This window comes from Centropristis striata, chromosome 9 (genome assembly GCF_030273125.1).
Source record: "Centropristis striata isolate RG_2023a ecotype Rhode Island chromosome 9, C.striata_1.0, whole genome shotgun sequence".
Classification (NCBI taxonomy): Eukaryota; Metazoa; Chordata; class Actinopteri; order Perciformes; family Serranidae; genus Centropristis; species Centropristis striata.
Genome location: NC_081525.1, coordinates 35,015,926 through 35,033,866, shown reverse-complemented (window position 1 = coordinate 35,033,866; position 17,941 = coordinate 35,015,926). Strand labels below are relative to the sequence as shown.

At 39.1% G+C, this 17,941-nt stretch overlaps 1 protein-coding gene across 1 annotated transcript in view; it reads right to left on the bottom strand.

Annotated features, from left to right (window-relative positions):
• The window catches only part of si:ch1073-396h14.1 (disintegrin and metalloproteinase domain-containing protein 10), a 49,809-nt gene extending 33,577 nt beyond the window's left edge, over positions 1–16,232 (bottom strand). Inside the window, exons 1-5 of the mRNA XM_059340393.1 lie at positions 16,150–16,232; positions 3,619–3,647; positions 2,453–2,600; positions 2,130–2,248; positions 1,667–1,822 (exon numbers count right to left, since the gene is read on the bottom strand). Coding sequence (XP_059196376.1) covers positions 1,667–1,822; positions 2,130–2,248; positions 2,453–2,600; positions 3,619–3,647; positions 16,150–16,232 — 535 coding nt within the window. The remainder of the gene's footprint in view (positions 1–1,666; positions 1,823–2,129; positions 2,249–2,452; positions 2,601–3,618; positions 3,648–16,149) is intronic.
• Between the last annotated feature and the right edge of the window lie 1,709 nt (positions 16,233–17,941).

Sequence of the window (17,941 nt, the reverse complement as noted above, 5' to 3'; positions counted from 1 at the left end):
ACTGGATGAACGATCTACCAACTGAGCCCCAGGCTGTAAATATTGCGGCTTGAAACAGCAGTCTGAAAGAGGCTGGTGTCTGGACTATGACATCTCTTCCCCTCAAAATTTGACAACATCATGATTGGGTTCTTCATGATATTAATGAGTAGTGTTTGTCATTTAATATGTAGAATGATGCCTTTAATTGTTTGCAGAACCGGTGATGGTGATTGTGATCAGGTATCCTGATGTTATTACACTGTATTTGTTGTAAATGGCTTCCCTCAGCCGTCCTTTGTGTCCCTGATCTGAGACCTGACAACATCCTACACCCCAGGGGAGAGAGAAATCCTTAAACAACCTTTGCGTCCCCGCCGACGACAACGACAGGAAGTGGAAATACACACAGGAGTAGACGCATTATGTCAGTTCCTGCGCCCTAAATTACCACTTGTAGGAAGCATTGATTGTTTATTGAAATATCATGCGCCAAATCTTTCAAAGTTTCCTGCAGATATGTCGGCCTATGAATGAAAGAACAGGATGTTGTCAACGGCAACGTTATCTCATGTAAATGTTGCTACAGTTATAAAAGGGCCTGAAGAAATGGCGGGAGGCGCAGGGAGGAAGGCAGCCACGGTGTCTGGGTAGACTTGAGGACAAACGCAGGGTGTGGGGGGTATGTTCCGCACTGTTTCTAGGAAAATGCTTTCTTGGAATTAATCTTATTCAAATGCAAACATGCACGCGCAGCTAGAGACACACACCCACATGGAAATACACATGCACGTACACATTGACACACACAGAACATTGTGACGGCTCTCACTGATGGCTACCATCTGGCCAAACCATAACCCGGCACAATCAAAAGCCAAGAGTTTGTTTCCAACGCCTTCAAACCCTGAAAGATCCCTTCCATGCTCCTCTTTTTTCTTCACTCCTTTCACTTTAGAAACTCCAATCCCTTTCCTGCTGTTACACTGTACCCCTTCTCTTCTTTCACCTTCATACCTTCCTCCTTACTTTAGCCCCCCTCTCTCCTCCCCCTCCTTCAAAAGTCACACCATCTTGGGTTCATCTTTTCTTTCGCCTGTGCCCAGGAAGGGTGCCAACCCCCCCGGAGCTCTAAATAGGATCTGCTGTTACATTATAACTCCACTCTTACTACAAGAGTAAGGATTGTTCATTGAGCTCTAGTAACCTCAGGTTATACAAGAGCTTGAGGCTGCAGATACTGTATGAGAACAGGAGGAAGATACATTTGGCGTTAGTTGTTTGTTTTTCTGTCAGAATACCAAGGGGGCCATGAATCAAACTTCTGAGGGAAATCTACAGTAAGAAGGAATTTCTTGTTGTGCTTTTGCCATCATCACTAGACGGGCCAGGAAAAGCAGCTGAGTTTATGGGGTTGTTTGGACAATTTTAATCTGCAGATGCACAAGTTTTTATCACTAGACACTGGGGGCAGTTAGAAGTTACTACAGAGCCAATAAAAACTTGAAAATGTGTAGCAAGGGAATTTTATTGGTAAAACATCCCATCTCATAAGGGGTGAAGTGTCCCTCTTACATCAGACTGCCGTTACAGTAAAGTCATGTCTCACTTCACTTGACTCTCCTCAGCAGAGGCAACATTTTCTGAAAAAAATATTCCTGAAGTGGCAAACAGAAGGTAGTCTTACCCATGTCATCCTCATGGTAGATTATAGAGTGGTGATCTGTTGGACTGCTGGTGTATCTTTGTATTGGCTCTATGTGATAGGTCCCATTGTCTGTATGGATGGTTCCCTCAAACTGACCCTGAGACACTGAGCCATGGCACGCTGAACCATGTTCACCTGCAAGACCACGTCAAGAGAGATAACATGTGAGGGTCAGAGAAGTGAAACTGAACAGAGACAACTCTGGTATAAAGGCAGGCAGACGGAAGAAAATGATAAGATACTGAGATACAAGTTTGACTTCATTTATTTTTAATAATCAGGAATGTTTTGCCACAGCCAGATATTTATCCAGATGTTTTGTCCAAACCAAAAACACTATGATTTTGTGATTCTGTTCATGTTAGTTGATTAAAAGTTTTGATCCCAGTTAATTGGCCCTGAATCCTAGCTGTTTTGAGACAGATATTCCTGTCATACTCACCCTCGAGTGTTCCCGAATATATGTGGGAGAGATCAACCAGTGCGGAACCATTTTCACTGACCACCAAGAAATTTTCTGAAAATGCGGCAGTGTTGCGTCTCAAATGCAGGTGGAAAGTTCTGCAGAAAACAAAAACAGAAACAGATGTGGTCAAAGCTTTGTAGTGGTGTATAAGGTATGTAGACCTATCAACAGCAGGCACATGTGGATGATTAGTTGCTTTCATGTGTTTAGGAACTTAGAGAGTGTGTTCAAATAGAAGAATACTGTATATTTAGCCACACTGAGGGTTGGTGAAACAATTACTATAATAAGAAAGTTACCTGTGGAAAGCATTAAGGTCCAACTGCAGTGTATATTCCTGAGGGTGTGAGGCTCTCTTGGCTCGTAAATGTTTCTTGTGAAGATCCTCCCTGTCGTACGACAAGCCTTCATAATACTTTATATACGGACTGATGCCACTAACAACACCTGGCAAAAAAGGAAAACAGTCCAGTCACTTCACAGATCTTCACATCTGACGGGAAACCAGACAGAGATGCCCACTTCTATCTTCTATGTTAAATTTCTTCAGTAAACCAAATGTTACAACACCTCACATAATATAAAATCAGTCTTTATGCAGATGATATATTGTTACCTACAAGATTCCTACATGTTATTACAAGAAATATTAATCCTAATAATTTATATCTGCAATTTTACATTGAACAATAAAGTGAAAAAGAACTTCTCTCACTCAGAAGAATATTCAGCACAGATTATGGACAACAATAATAAAAATCAAGATGTATCGTTAAGCTTTTTTTTTGTTCTTTCACTTATTTCTTCAAATTCTTCAAGACTGATTATTCATATGAAACAGAACCACCTAATTGACTTTCAGTTATTTTTGTTACATTTAAACACTTCATATTATTGGCACTGAATGTTATTCAGAAAATCATTTAAGGCAAATAATATATTTGAGGGTATTATAAAAAGTTAAATAATACCAAAAAATACCAATGCATTTCTTCTTTCATTAAGGGTTTTATTAGTTTTGCAGTATTTACTGTATGTAGCACCTAGACCTTCTTTATATGCCAAAAACATATGAAAAAAATCTAATTTTACAATATGGGACCTTTTAAGTAGTAATACATGTGATTCTGCATTACCTCTTTTATTTTTTTCTAATTTCCCAAATCAACCACAAGCAAGCTGTTGTTGCAAATTTAAATTGTAATTCTTGATGTTGATGTTTAGTATAAGAAAGGAAAAGTCAAGGTCAAGGAAAAGTGTCTGAGCATGTTCAAGCTCCCAGTGAAAACCAATAACCTCCCAAATAATTTGTGATTTTCCTTCATGTAAGGACTGATGACTGATCTGAGTGTTGAGTGCGAAAGTGCTGACCATCCAGAGAGAGCCTCGGAAAAAGTGCACGCTTTCCTGTACAAGGTGTCATTACTCAATTACTTTCTGTCCCTCCTAAGTGAATCACGCTTACCTAAACCCTTAATAAATGGGTGTACCCCACTAATCACAACTTACTTAGCCAAACATCACTAAGTAAGCCAAACATCTACTGCCAGGTTTTGCTTGAAAGATTCTGTTTGGAGCATTCCTAAGAGGACAGGTCGGGACATGTCTGAGGCCAGAAGAGGCCAGTCCACCACAGAAGCTGCCAAAAGCTGCATATTCATACAAACACGTCCACATGTGTACCCACGTAGACTAGATTCACACACACAAACAGAGTTAGACAACCTCCAACAACCCCACATACTTACTCAGGGTGCGGGCACATACACACACACACACACACACACACACACACACACACACACACACTCTACCACCAGTCTACCTGTAATCCGTTCACAGCAGTCGACAAACAACAGCAGCAGCCAGTAGTGTTGAACCCCCATGGTCTCCTCATTGGTCTGTTTTTGTTTTCTTTCTTTTTAACAGTTTTCTATCTCCTCCTTCGCGCACATCCTTCTCTCATTTATCCCTTCTGACTTTACCTTTCGTACCTGTGGTCTTCCCAAACAGGAATGTGACTAGTTGAAGTCAGCGAAAATGCAAACACTCACGCAGAGAGGCATATTCAGACTTGTTTGTGAGCACATTATGAGTTATCTGCATAGTTAAAGGAGGGTTCCTGCATCTGGAGGAGGATTACTTACTGAAATGGTTAGAGTGTTGGTAAAGAGGGAAGTGATATGAACATTTGCAGTTGTAGCTGTAACTTTAATCTCCTAATATAGAACTAATCCAAAGATTTAAACCAACATAAATTGTTCAGTGGCCAACAGTACATTAAGTGGTTGTGCCAGACAACAAAGCAAACAGGATATTTATTAAACATTTCTTTGTTGCTTATGGATAAATACAGCCATGTGAAGCATTGCAAAACTTTGCTCTGAGCTAACAGCTGACGTCAGCATGCCATTAGGACAAATATTATGGATTTGACTCTACTCTGAAATCCATTTAACTTGTACTATTATTTCCTATTATAATACCTCTATTTATTGTAATATATTTATTTTAAAAATTACTTACAGAGTATATGTTTTGGGCCACAAAATTTCTCAAAATTACAGAGAAATAGTACACTAAGTACACTATTTGTTTATAACAGCATTACTAGGCTAATGTTATGGCCAACTTGTGGCCATTGAGAAGTTGTGTTCATTCTTGTGTTCATTTTTTCTATGTTTGTGTTGATGCCTGTTGTCTTTGTTGTTGTATGTCTGTAAATTGTTGAGTGTTTTGTTTTGTAATGTTCTTTAGGACCCCCTCGAAAACGAGAGGATTCCTCTCAAGGGGTTTATCCTCCTCAATAAAATTTCTGAATGAAAATTTCAGGCAACAAATGGGTAACAGTAACAGAATCTTGATTTATATTTGATCAGTGCTGCCTAGTTTGACTTTTTGACTCAGTTTAGTGAGTTAAGCTGGATGTCAGTCATCTTATCAAACCCTAGATGTTATCCTATTGATCGGTCCGGCGGGGGCCACAGCAGCAGGAAATCAGTCTGAATGGGAGAGTGAACCGACTCATCTGCCAGAGCAAATAAAAATGAGTTGGCAGATTCATTTGGCTGGATTCTTTGAGTAGATTTCTCTATTTCCCGACAAAGTGAATGGCCTCCCACAAGTTTTATTATTGACTCTTGTGTGGTACAGAAAGTCTTAAAATGGCTCCAAATATGAGAAGGAAGCAATCATTGGTATGACTCACACTGTGTCAAAGGTATTCTGTGTGACAGTTTTAGGTAATTTTAAGGAACAATAAGCTCTCAAGAGGAAACAGGACACATTTTGACCTGGAAATGAGGTCAATTAAAAGAAAGATTTTGCAGCCTTGTTGATTCACTTTCTGAATATGAAGAGAAAATATCACATACTTTCCATTTATCTCTATAGTGTCACAGTTAAGTAAGCTCTGCTGTGTTGCATAAGAAATTGATTGTAGCTGATCAATGTACACATTTCCAGACTTTTGCACTGCAGTAGTTCACTGCCCTCCAGACATATATTTCAGTATCAGCTAAGACACTGTAGAAAAGTTTAAACTGTTCCAACAGTATCACAAAGCAAATTGCTCAACAGGAGCCCAATTACTCACTGAACCACACCAAATTACCGCACCTCTTCCTGTGAAATTATCACAAATAAGTGGCATAAATAACAGATAAATAGCCTTTACAACTTTATCCTACTGTCAATGCCAAGACACAAGGATTTGCAGAGATCTTTGTAGGGCAAAGATCATAAGTTAACAAGCACCAAAACAGCACTAAACTTTGGCTTGTAAATTTTTCCTTGAATCAGTAATCAATCATCTCGTCTCCTTGCTGAGTGGCTGATGATGGTTTACAACTATGTGCTGCATGTAAATCATCATAAACCATTTGTTGTAAGTGTATCAGATTGAAAGAGAACTTTCCATCTACAATGGTATTTTATGATAAGACAATAGTTCGAAATGTTCGAAAATCCATTTAAAGTTCTGACTACAACTACTACACCAATTTGTTTATCCTATTATCCCTTCAATTGTCAAACAAATGTTAAAAACACATTAATTTGCATTCCTTTTTAATGTCCAGCAGGGGGTGACTCAACTGGTTGCAAAAAAGTCAATTTTCTATGTAAATATGACCCTTCTTCTCAATTGATTTCTTGCCTCAGTTAAAATTTACCTTATCGCTTCATCATTGCATCATCATTATGGCTTCCAACCCAGCATGCACATGTGCTTGTTGCAAAAAAGCAATTATCTGGAGCTTCAAAACCAGAGTCCACACATTTAATACAGAAGAAGTAGAGGTTGCAAAGCGGAAACAAAACAAGTTGCCTTGGCCCTCTAGAGAAATCAGAGAGGTCTCCAGGAATTTGCTTCCACTGGGCAAGTTTTAAATGCTTTTTCATGTCAGCCAGTATTAGCCATGTTTCATGCATGCTTTTTTCATTCAGCTTCTCTAATGCAATACTTCAAAATGTGCATCACATAAGTGAATGGAAGCACGGCTGCTGGTGTTCCAGTGTGACCTGTCTAAGCTTACATAACTAACTCAGTGACTTCAGTTTGATTTCTTGGGGGTGTCTTGATATTTAGCTTTGAACTTTTTAAACTCTGATCATAGGAGGTTTAACTGGTTCTGATCTTGATGCATGTGACCTGACTGTAGTTAAGACGATGACATAACATCCTCTATCTGTTACAGGTCTCCTCATGCTGTCTCTGCTGGGTCACATCCAGCAGCAGATGTCACACATGGGTCGCTGCAGACAGGTTCTTGGCCTGAGACGTTACTACAGACAACATACTACACCGATGACTTACTACCTCAGGTCAATGTTTTACAGCCTGGTTTAGAGCTTAACCTCCCCCAGCCTTTAATCATCCACTGATCACCTCCCCCAGAAAAAACTCCTGCTTCACACCGATTGGCTGGGAAGGGATCACCCGTATTCGAGCCATGACATCACAGATTCAGACACACCTACCAGTAGAGGCTTGCACAAATATGCACACACACACACACACACACACACACACACACACACACACACACACACACACACACGACTTAAAATCTTGGTGTTGTCTTAGTGTACAAAGTTTTAAGAATTTTTATGAGCTCTTTTTTTTAATTATTTTTTTTTAGGTTTTTGCAAGTGGACCCATCCAAACATAATGAAAATTCTACATTGAACACCTGCACAGCTTTTACTCCTCCTGAAGAGCAGTTGTTAAACTTTTATTTCTGGCAATTAGTGCGAAAAGGTAACTGTAGGATGTTGACTTTTGATGGCGAGGCTACTGAAAGCCTTTCTTAAGTAACATGATTCGATCTCAGCATTTCATGTCAGGCTCAATGTTCTTCTGCCTCACTTGAGCTCATCTGAAAGAGCTACAAGAATCTGGACAGAGGAAGCATTAAAAAGTGAAATCTATGCTTGTTTCCCAAATACTTGGATCTCAGTTGTTGTTACATGAATGTCAAAGCCCTCCATGTATGCAAGCACAGAGAAATGAAAAATAAATTATTTTCAGGCCACACTACTGTAACTGATCGTGTCAGCTCTGGGAACAATTCCACATATGGATTCTTCGCTCTGCATTCATGATTCATGTTGGCTTTTCCTCGCAGGATGTGAAGTTCTCATGAGGTTTGCTCACTGCTTGACTGAAATGTTTTCATGGGGGTTCCTGGCCGCCTTTGAGGCTAATTCAAACCAACACTACACATGACATCCAATCTGACCTCACAAATGTCTCGGTATTTAGTGGCAGACAAAGGATCATGGGATAATTAGTGCGACTGCAGGCCCTTAGCAGGTTTCCTTGCTTCTCTGAGGGTTCATAGGCTATGGGAATTATCAAATCACATCATTCTGCTGACACAGCCAACTGGTAACCCCTTCATGGACTTGACCCATTTCACAAAAGACTGTGGCCTTCTCTTTCTTCATGCCAGGACACCGCACAATATCCAGTCTGTGTCACACTCCATAATGAGCTCATTGTATTCAAGGCGTTGACATAGATGTGAGCTGAGCAGATAAGCAAGCTGCCATCCATCTCTGTCTCGTTACTGATGCATCTGATGTCTGCACAGCTGAGATGCTCAACACTCATGTTTGTCCATCAGGCTAATATATACGTTTCAAATCAAATACAAGTCACTGTGCAGTGGCCACAGATATGTGACAAAAATATTTTAGCAGTTTATGTAACCAAAATGTGGGAGAAAAACACTGATTGCACATTCTGGGAACCACTTATTGAATGTCATCATGTGTTATAAATCCACACAATTCATGATTAAACATCTGCACTTTACAGGGTATTGTAATGGTGCTGATTCTTCAGTGTCTAATGTAGAGTAAAGATGCATTTCAAGACTCAGAGCACTGTGCCCAAGACAAATTTTCCCTTTGCGATTATAGAAATAATTTTTGGAAGTGCAATAATGTTACCTCTTTGTTGCAGCTACAAAAATGATTTGGGAGTGATTCAAAGGTTTCTAATTTTTATCACAATAAACCTCACACAGGTGCAATTTCTCAGTTCAGAGGAAGACAGGGAGCCAGATGAAGCGCATCAGATTTTAACTGCAGAAGTCAGTCCACTTGCAATGCAATGCTTCCCCCTAGAGAAAGCTTGAAGCATAAAGACCATTGAGCTGCATGAATTAATCATTCATGTGCAGTTTCACTTCCTTTTGTCTGTGTTTTTATAAACTTTTCATAATGATTTCTAATGTTTTTGAAAGAGTTTTAAAAATGATGAATGATGTTTAAAATTCTTAATGTCACAACAGTTTCTACAGCTACTTCATACACTTAAAAGTTACCTTTCCAAATCATGATGACACCTGGATGACTTCAGGACGAATTGGGAAACCGTGGCAAACGACCAGTACACTCTGGTTTACACTGGATACAACATCTGCCTGTAGTAATGTTTGTTTAGTAAACACACGCTGCATACAGCACGATCTCAACTTTATCTCAATATCCGACTAGACTGACAAGACTAGATTTTAAAGGCCGAGCTCACGCCACCGGTTTTTATGAGTCTTGTTGTTTGCCATCTTTGAGCCAAGGACAAGACGACCCAAACAACAAGTCAGACGATGTCCCTTAAAAGATTACAGAACAACTGCAGGGACTATCAGCAGAGAGAGGAACAGCTCATGCCCATTGAACGAACATCAGGTTCATACACTGGTATGGCTGGTATGGCTCTGAGGTAAAACGCATCCATTAACCTTGGCACACAAGGTCAGCGTCAACCTTGAGAGATTTGACTTTATGTAACAATTTGATAAAAGAAACAAAAATACCAGATTGTTCTAGTTCCTTCCAATGATAGCACATTAAAATAAGCACAATTTTTCCTTTTCAAAAGATTAAGCAAGATATGTCTCACTGCTGTTATGACTTGTTTTTTGTTTACGCTCAAAATATCAGTAGTATAGTATTCATAATATTGACAAATGTGTACTACTTTGGTGTACTTGTCTATTAGCAAAAGTTAAAAAAACAAACAAAAAACATCCTTGTTTGCTTTTATGCAATAATACATCTGTCAACAACATGACCCAGTACAAAAGACTGCTCAGTGTCAATAATACTTTGATCACCACACTGACTAGATGTAGTATGAACTAGATAACATTGCCTTTTCATTGAATTTTGTGTGGGTTGGAAGCAACTCTTCCTGGAAGAGTTTCTGTTTGCTACAAACTTTGCATTCAGAGGCTAGAGCAGGCTCAGTTTGAATGGCTCAAGGAAAATGTTGAATCATAAAAAATGAAATGGCAAAAAGAGCTCCAAAGTTCAGCTAAATTTTTGTGAGGGAAAAACTGGCATGGCAAATTTTCAAAGGGATCTCTTGACCTCTGACCTCAAGATATCTGAATAAAAATGGGTCCGTGCTGTTTTTTGAATACCATATAAATATGTTTCTTACTGTGGTCCCTTAACAGTCTTCGATTTGCATAAATTGTTTATGACTGGAAAATCATTTCAGTGAGAACATGCATTTAAATTTGACTTTCCTGAATAAAACAACCTGCTGTGACCTCTAGGACAATAACAGCCTCGTGAAACTTTACAACCACAAACTAGAGACCTAGAGCATTCAGCGGATTTATAGCCTCAGTATATTGACAATGAGGGGGTGTCCCAGCAGTTTAGAGAACGGAAGTTCTCGCCATTCAATTGCCGAAAATACAGAAATCCCCACAATATCTTACTTTTTATAAACTAAATCTCAGCAAGGATATTTCTGTGGTGTTCTTTAAGGTCTTGATTTCCCAAATATCCCAAATATATGTAGTATTTTCAGAATAGACCATCAAGTAAAATCACTTTATAATTAACAATTAAATGTTGTGAAGTGCTTTTAACGTTAGACCATAACATGACTGCTGGCTGCAATTCAGAGAACTTTTAGAAGTTTATATTCACTTGTCAGATGTGGGGATTTCATACTTTCTTTGCGGGGAACTTGAAGTCTATTTCCGTACCTTCTATGCTGACTCATTTTGAATATACGGTCTTCGTTCAAGAAATCTGTTTCCTGCATGAGTTTCACTTGTAAGAAACAGATGCTAAGAAAGCACAACCAGGGCCTGTTTGGTGTTATGATCGTGATACCCTACAGGCCCAGAAGAGGGAGCTGCTCACACACTTTTATAACGGGGAAGACATTGTGTGAACAACCATAGAATGGAGGGGGTAAAGGCAGCCACACCACTTCAATTGGAAACCAGCAAATTTGGATTGGGTGTGACTCAGCAAAAGTTAACTGACATAAAATGCAACTTTAAAAAAAAAAAAAAAATTATGATACATTGTAACAGCCATTGATGCAGATTAACTACCGAATTACTTTGTTTAACTGCAATTTTTAGGGTACTTATTCTTTACTTGAGTGATTACATTTTATGCTATTTCATACTTCTATTCCATCATATTTTGGAGGCAATATATATACTTCTACTATAGTTGTTTTAAAGATTTAGTTTGTAGTTACAAAATCCTTAATATATGATGATATATTAATATAGATTAAGCTACTCAGCAGTATATAAGACTTAAATTAGCTCCAGCTGCAACATTAAAGTGACAAACACATTAATGCATCACTAATTAATCTGTAATCCAATATTGGAATGTCTACGATTGTAAAAAAACTGGCCATTTTGTATGACAAGTCTTACTACAATGTGGTGCTGTTGCTTTTACTGAGGTAAAAGCACTTCTTCCACCACTGGTGACAGTCAAAATAACAAAAACACCTATAAAAAGTTCAGGCGTGTGTGTGCGTGTGTCCTCGTTTGTTTATACTGCTGATGACAAATGACCCCGACCATTAGTTCCTAAATGAAGCCATATGTTTAGGTCAAGAGACACAGACCTGTTCTCAGCCACACACACACACACACATACACACACACACACACACACACACACACACACACACACACACACACACACACACACACACACACACACACACACACCCAATGTTACTAATATGCAAGCGTAATGTATCATTCATTTGCTTGCATTCACTGTATTTAGCTGATGCTGATGTATAGTTTAATTGCAAGCAGTTTTACAGAGTGCATAGACAGAAAGATACTTAAAGGAATACTTCATCCTACAAATGACCCTTCGTATATCTCTTACTCACCCCCTACTTCACCTTGAATTGTTGAAAGCACTTTGTTTATGTTGCATGTCTCGTCAGTGATCAAAGAATCTGTAAAAAGAGTAAATAGGGGCCACATTTAACAACAGCAAAACTAGATAAAAAATATCAGTTTACAAACTTTCATTCAACTCGTGCAGTATAATCCAAGTCTCATTCATCCAGTGTGTGACACATTCATCAGTGTCACTTCTTCCAAAGCACAATTTTGCTAAAATCATACTATTTAAAACACTCTTTTGCTACTCGTCTGGTAATGCACAAAACTATTTGTATTTTAAATACTACGTTTTTAGTTTAAATGCATTTTTGGGAAGTGGTGAAAGAGAGTTTTTACAAGGATGTTTAAATATATATGGTGCAGGTGTTTAACAGAAATGAAATTGTGCAGCAGAGGGAAGTACAAGCTCAAAGTTTACAGAAGAAGCTGGGGAGTGACCGTTGCGTCCTGATGTGGGAGAAGTTCAATCCCACATTGTGAAACCAGGAGAGGGAACATTTCAAGCCAGTCTGGAGTCCAGAGAGAGCCGAAAACCAGCAGTCACAAATCGAGCTCCTGCAGTGCTGAAGACAAAGACTGACCTGAGGCCTCTTTAATAAAGCTAGTTTACAAAAAGATTCTTTCAGTTAGTCCAACTCATCCAGCTGCATGAAGCCAATTCAATCAGTTTCCGGGATAAGTTTCCAAAGTAACTGAGCAACGTTGAATTTGCTTTGGGGAACCGAATCTAAAAATGAGTCAGACTTACCAAAATAATTGTGGCTTATTTGGTAAATGGTTGGTCTGGTAATGGATCTGGTCTGCACGTTTGAGTTCCTTTTAGTTTCAATGTGAGCAGTCAGTGGAGCGGAGTTAGAAGAGAGACTTTTGGGGATGTTAAAGTGGAGGCAGGGAGCAGTGTTTTGGATGAGAGTCGGGTTGACAAGAGTGAAGTTCAGCCAAGAGGGAGTTACAGTAAGACCAGGGTCTGGATAAGGAGCTTGACTCAGAATGTGAATGTTAAACAGCTGTTTGATTTGGTCCATTTCATGTGAGATTTAACGGCAGCCTTCAGTGTCGATTCTCACACAGTCGTTACGAGCCCTTATCGCCACCTCGTCCTTCTTTTTGTTTCATTTCTAATCCAGGAAGAGTGTTGATCACTCATACGGTGACCTTTGACCTCTAATGACTATGTTGGCAGCAGCAGTGTAGCTCACGGTTCACAGGCTGGCTTCTGCTGGCAGCTATCAGCAGCCTATCAGCAGAACGGCTGCAGGATGATAACGTCATACATTCTTCCTGCATGGGCTCTTAAGTATGGCACCTAGATAACCTTGTAGCTTTGTTTAACTGCTAACAGCTTCGTCCTTGGGTTCGTACCTTTGAGAAAGACGTGAAGTCTATTTTAAACAATAAAGTACATTCTGAGAAGCATATCTATATGCACAATCTTGTGTTTGCAGCATGTAATTTACTTTTAAAGCTGCACTAATCAATGTTTTTATATGAACAATGAGTCCAATGTGTGTGATGTGAAAGAGGTTGCCTGTAGTGACAAACCCACAGAGAATTTCTACACAGCTCTGCAGTTCCCATCAGCTTTTTAGAGAGTTTTATAGCCTGTTTTAGCTAATTGTTTTGCCCTCAACTTAACTTTGTTTTACTAGCCACAGCAGGCGGCTGTTTTCAGTGAAAAGCTTCAAACAGCATATAAAGTTAGCAGACTAAGTTAGTGACAAGCTGGTAAAGAAAATGGAGCATTAGCAGCTAAAGAAGTTTTTTTCAGGAGTTGTTGAGACCAAATCAGAGGTAAAAGGAGAGTAAAAAATGACTTTCCACCAGGCATGCAAGAGTTAGCCATTACCATATGTCATAACAATTTTACCAGTTTGATAAAACAGATTCATTACACTATGAGAAAAGGTGTTGTGCTCCTCTGCCAAGCAGTAAACTTCTGGTCTGAAAAGGGAAGTTAATGTGGACGTGCCTTGAACCTGCATTCTTCATTCTTCAACTGACTGCAAAAATATCGTATAGAAGTCTATGAGAAAATAATCCCTCTTCTTACTTGATATATTTTCTCAGTAAACATTTTTATAAAATTATGGTCTCAGTCGATAGTTTCAAGTCTTCTTCAATGCAGCATGATGTTCATTTAGTAAATTATGTTTGTAATTAGAGTAAAACAGATTATAAAGCAGGGTAGGGTCCACTTCATCGTACCAGGTGTTTTTCTCGCATTCTCTCCTCTCTGTCCTGTGGGCCACCAGAAAGGGTCTACTGTATGTTTCCCCTCCTGTCCTCTCTTTTTCCTGTCAGCCCCTCTCTCATGAATGAGTGTGATGAGGTGATAAACACTCTGAATAACTGGTGCAAGACAGGCTCTCGTTACAGCCATTCAACCACAGGGATCTTTATTTACACATCCTCTGTGAGCAATGTCAAAGAGGCAAATGTTGGGCCTGATAACAGAGGGCAAGATGAGGCAGCACCAATGCAGACACACACACACACACACACACACACACACACACAAACACACACACACCCAGTGTTAGGTGATGGCAAAGGCAATAAAGGGAACCCAGGGTTGAGCTAACATGTTGTCATGGCCTCGTTGGGGCAGCACTGGGAGCAGGTCAGCATGCATTTTGTATGCTATTTTAAAATTCCTCCTTTACAAATATCATGAGATTAAAATATTTATGGAGGTTACAAACTTTTACCAATTGCTTGTGCCAACCTGCCAAAAAGTCAGTTTGTGAACAGCTTCAATATCTGTAATAGACTTAAAAAGTCAGATTTCCATGTCTTTTTTATTTAAAAAAGCAAGCCTAGGTGTAATTAAAGCATTAAAATGCTCTATTTGGCTACAATGATGGTTTGAAAATGTTGAGATGCAGAGAGCACAGATGCAGAAGATCTGGAAACAGACTGGGCTTTTTCAGGAATGGGCCTTAAAGAGACAAACACAAAAATAATTTGTTTTAGACAGAGGGTGAATACATTCAGACAAACAGTATGATTTTAAAAAATGTGTTTTTTTGAACATTAAAGCATGTAAACGTATGTATGAACCTATAAAAATGAGCACAATGTTTCCCCTTTCTCACAATGCATGAGTCTGATGGGTGTGTGTTGCTTCAGGCACTGGTGAGACATGAAACTGGATCTAGGAGGTCCACTATGAGCAACATATACATGAATTTGAATACTGCACAGATGTCAAAAAACTGCACAGCGGTTTCAGGATTTCACAACTCAGTAAAATTGTTACAGTGGCAGCAATTATTTTCTCTTTTATTGTGGAGATCAACAGGTAAACATATGGTGTTCACGCTTCAAAGGGATCCACTAGGAATATGTACAAATGACACATGTCATCATCTGATGCTGGGGGGACTGTGAATGTCTGAGGAGAGGTCAGAGAATAACCAAAGTCAGTCGGCTTAATCCTCTGGGAACCATGAATGTCTGCACTGAATTTCATGGAAATTAATCAAAAAGATGTTGAGATATTTTAGTCTGGAACACAAACGGTTCCTTCCCTGGAGCCATGCTGCTAAAACTCTACAAACACATCAGGAGTATTACAGATGTTGCAAAACCATCCTGGCATCACACATAAACACATCTCTCTGTGACATGTTTCTGACAGCAGAGGCAAGTAAATCAACAATACAGTAATCTCACAAACACTTATGGATTTCAAGTGAAAATATTTAGTTTTAATTAACTAAAAGAGACAATAAGTTGAAGTCAGCAACTTTCAGTAATTAGTAAGTATCTTGACAATTAACAACAATTTCTCATAAGGGCATAGATGCATTTTTGTTTACAGTTGCTTTGAATTGAAGCTAATTTTCCCATGTGGAAGAAATGCACGGGGTCTGTTTCCCACACTCCTCTGCACTTAGCATGAGTCAGACAGACGACATGAATGTTTCTCATCTTTGTGCAGCAGGTCACTGACTTTGCCATAAAGATACAGTTATGACCAGAACTAATGTATGCCTTCAGTCATAACTGCTCTGATAGTGAAATGTTATGAAAATGTGAGTTATAGCGGACCACATCACATGGAAATGGCTGCACTCTTAATGTATTATTCACTCAAGAAAAGAGGGAAATACTCTGGGAGCTTCCAAGTTGTGTTTCTGATTAATACTATTTGTTCTGTTGAACTTTTCATAAAGTCTTTCCTCACTCACAGGCTTCCACCCTGCTTTCCCCCGCTCTCTCTGTTGCTTTAAATGTGACTATATCTTAGCCCTATTCCCTAGTGAGAAGAGTTTTGGGGAGTTTTTTACCTTAAAAGGCCATGTGGAGTGGAGTGCTGGTTTCCTGTGGGAGGGCTTTCCTCTCTGACTCTGGAGCTGGAGGCCAGGCCCATCCTCATCCTCTCTCACCCTGACGGATTCAGTCACTCCCACTCCCACACACACACACATACACACACACACATGCTTTCCTTTTTTACACTCTGAAGAAAAGTGGTGAAATCCAGCTACAGCCAGATGTGTGTTCATGTGTGTTCATGTGTGTGATCCACAATGACCTCCTTACTTAACAGGAGGTGAACACACGGTCACACAGGAAAATAAGGTAATGAGAGTAAAGACAGCAGGGACGTTATAAAGAAAGGAAAAGGGTGTCAGGAATTTAAGTGTGGGAGGAAACAGGAAGATAATAAGAGGTATTACCAACAGGGATGAAGTGTGGAGAGGTGATAATGAATGCAACTTTATGGGACTGCAGATCATTTGAGGTTGAAGCTACCACACGCCTCCGCTCCACAGTGGGCCTGTCAGTCAGTCAGATAGTAAATGACTAAGAGAGATGTTGTCCTTATAAGGTCAGTGCTGAATACCAGGCTGCACTGGTGAACTGTAGGCCTGAGCTACAGCTGCTGGTGTGTCACCACCATGTCAGCATGAAGTCATAACCATAACACACTGTACCCCGTCTGACTTTATCTCTCTATTTCCTTTTGTCTGTGACTATAAACCCAACTTCCTTTCCATAGACATTAGTGTGCTATCATCTGTTTCTGTCAGTCTGTCTCAACATTTCTTCTGTTTTGTTTTGAATATTTTTATATTTGTAAGGAAAACACAGAGGCAGAAGTGAGACTGTTGGCAAATGCATTTATTTGGGCTTTATTATTTTGTTTATTTTGATTTTGCTAAATTTCTGCAGAAAATTGTGTTTTTTTTTCTTGGTTTATTTTGTTTTATCTTATTGTAATTTTTATTACTATAAACATTTTTTTGGTTTTAACATGTTCAAAAAAAGGGAGATCAATTGAAAAATAAATAAAGGTAAAATAACGGAAAAGGAATTTTGTTATCGTCACCAGAATTAAACAGAGAAGAGGAGGATAATGTAGGGACATAAATGCATTGAAACAGTAGCATGACTAAATGAAATGTAAATAAATAAAAGTGGAAGCGATTCAGGAAGTCAGGTGATGTAGTATAAAGATATGACAAAGTCCGTGGAGGAAGGGAGGAAGGTGGAGACTGGACTTTGATCCAGGAGACCACTGTTTGTGTGAAACCAAAAGTCAACAGAGTTATTCTAACCAACTATATAACTAACTAGCTATGTCACGCTTAATGTCACATGTGCAGTTATGTCATGTGCTTTGGTATGCAAATTAAACTTATTTTAACCCAAACCATGATATTTTCTCAAACTTAACCAAGTCATTTTGTTGCCTGAACCTAACCAAACTGGTCCACAATGTTAACCACATGTTTGAAACAACAACTGTTGTGTTTCGTTATGAGAACATATCGGAAGGGGCACGTATTTAAGAAACTCTTCAGTGCTTCATATGAGGCCGGAGTGTTAAATTGAATCAGTCTGCTGCATACAGTCAAAAGATCCTGAACAAGCTAATACATGTACTTTGAGTTGATTTTTGTCAAAAGCAGTTTCCAGAATTAAGAAGAACAAAGTTACCAAAGCAGGAGGAAGAATTTTTTAGAGGAGAAGGTGTGTTCACTATTCAATCAACAACAGATTAGTGAAGAATAAACCCCTGATGGTTGCATAAAGTCATCAGCAAAGAGATTATTCAAACAGTATTTTGCTGAT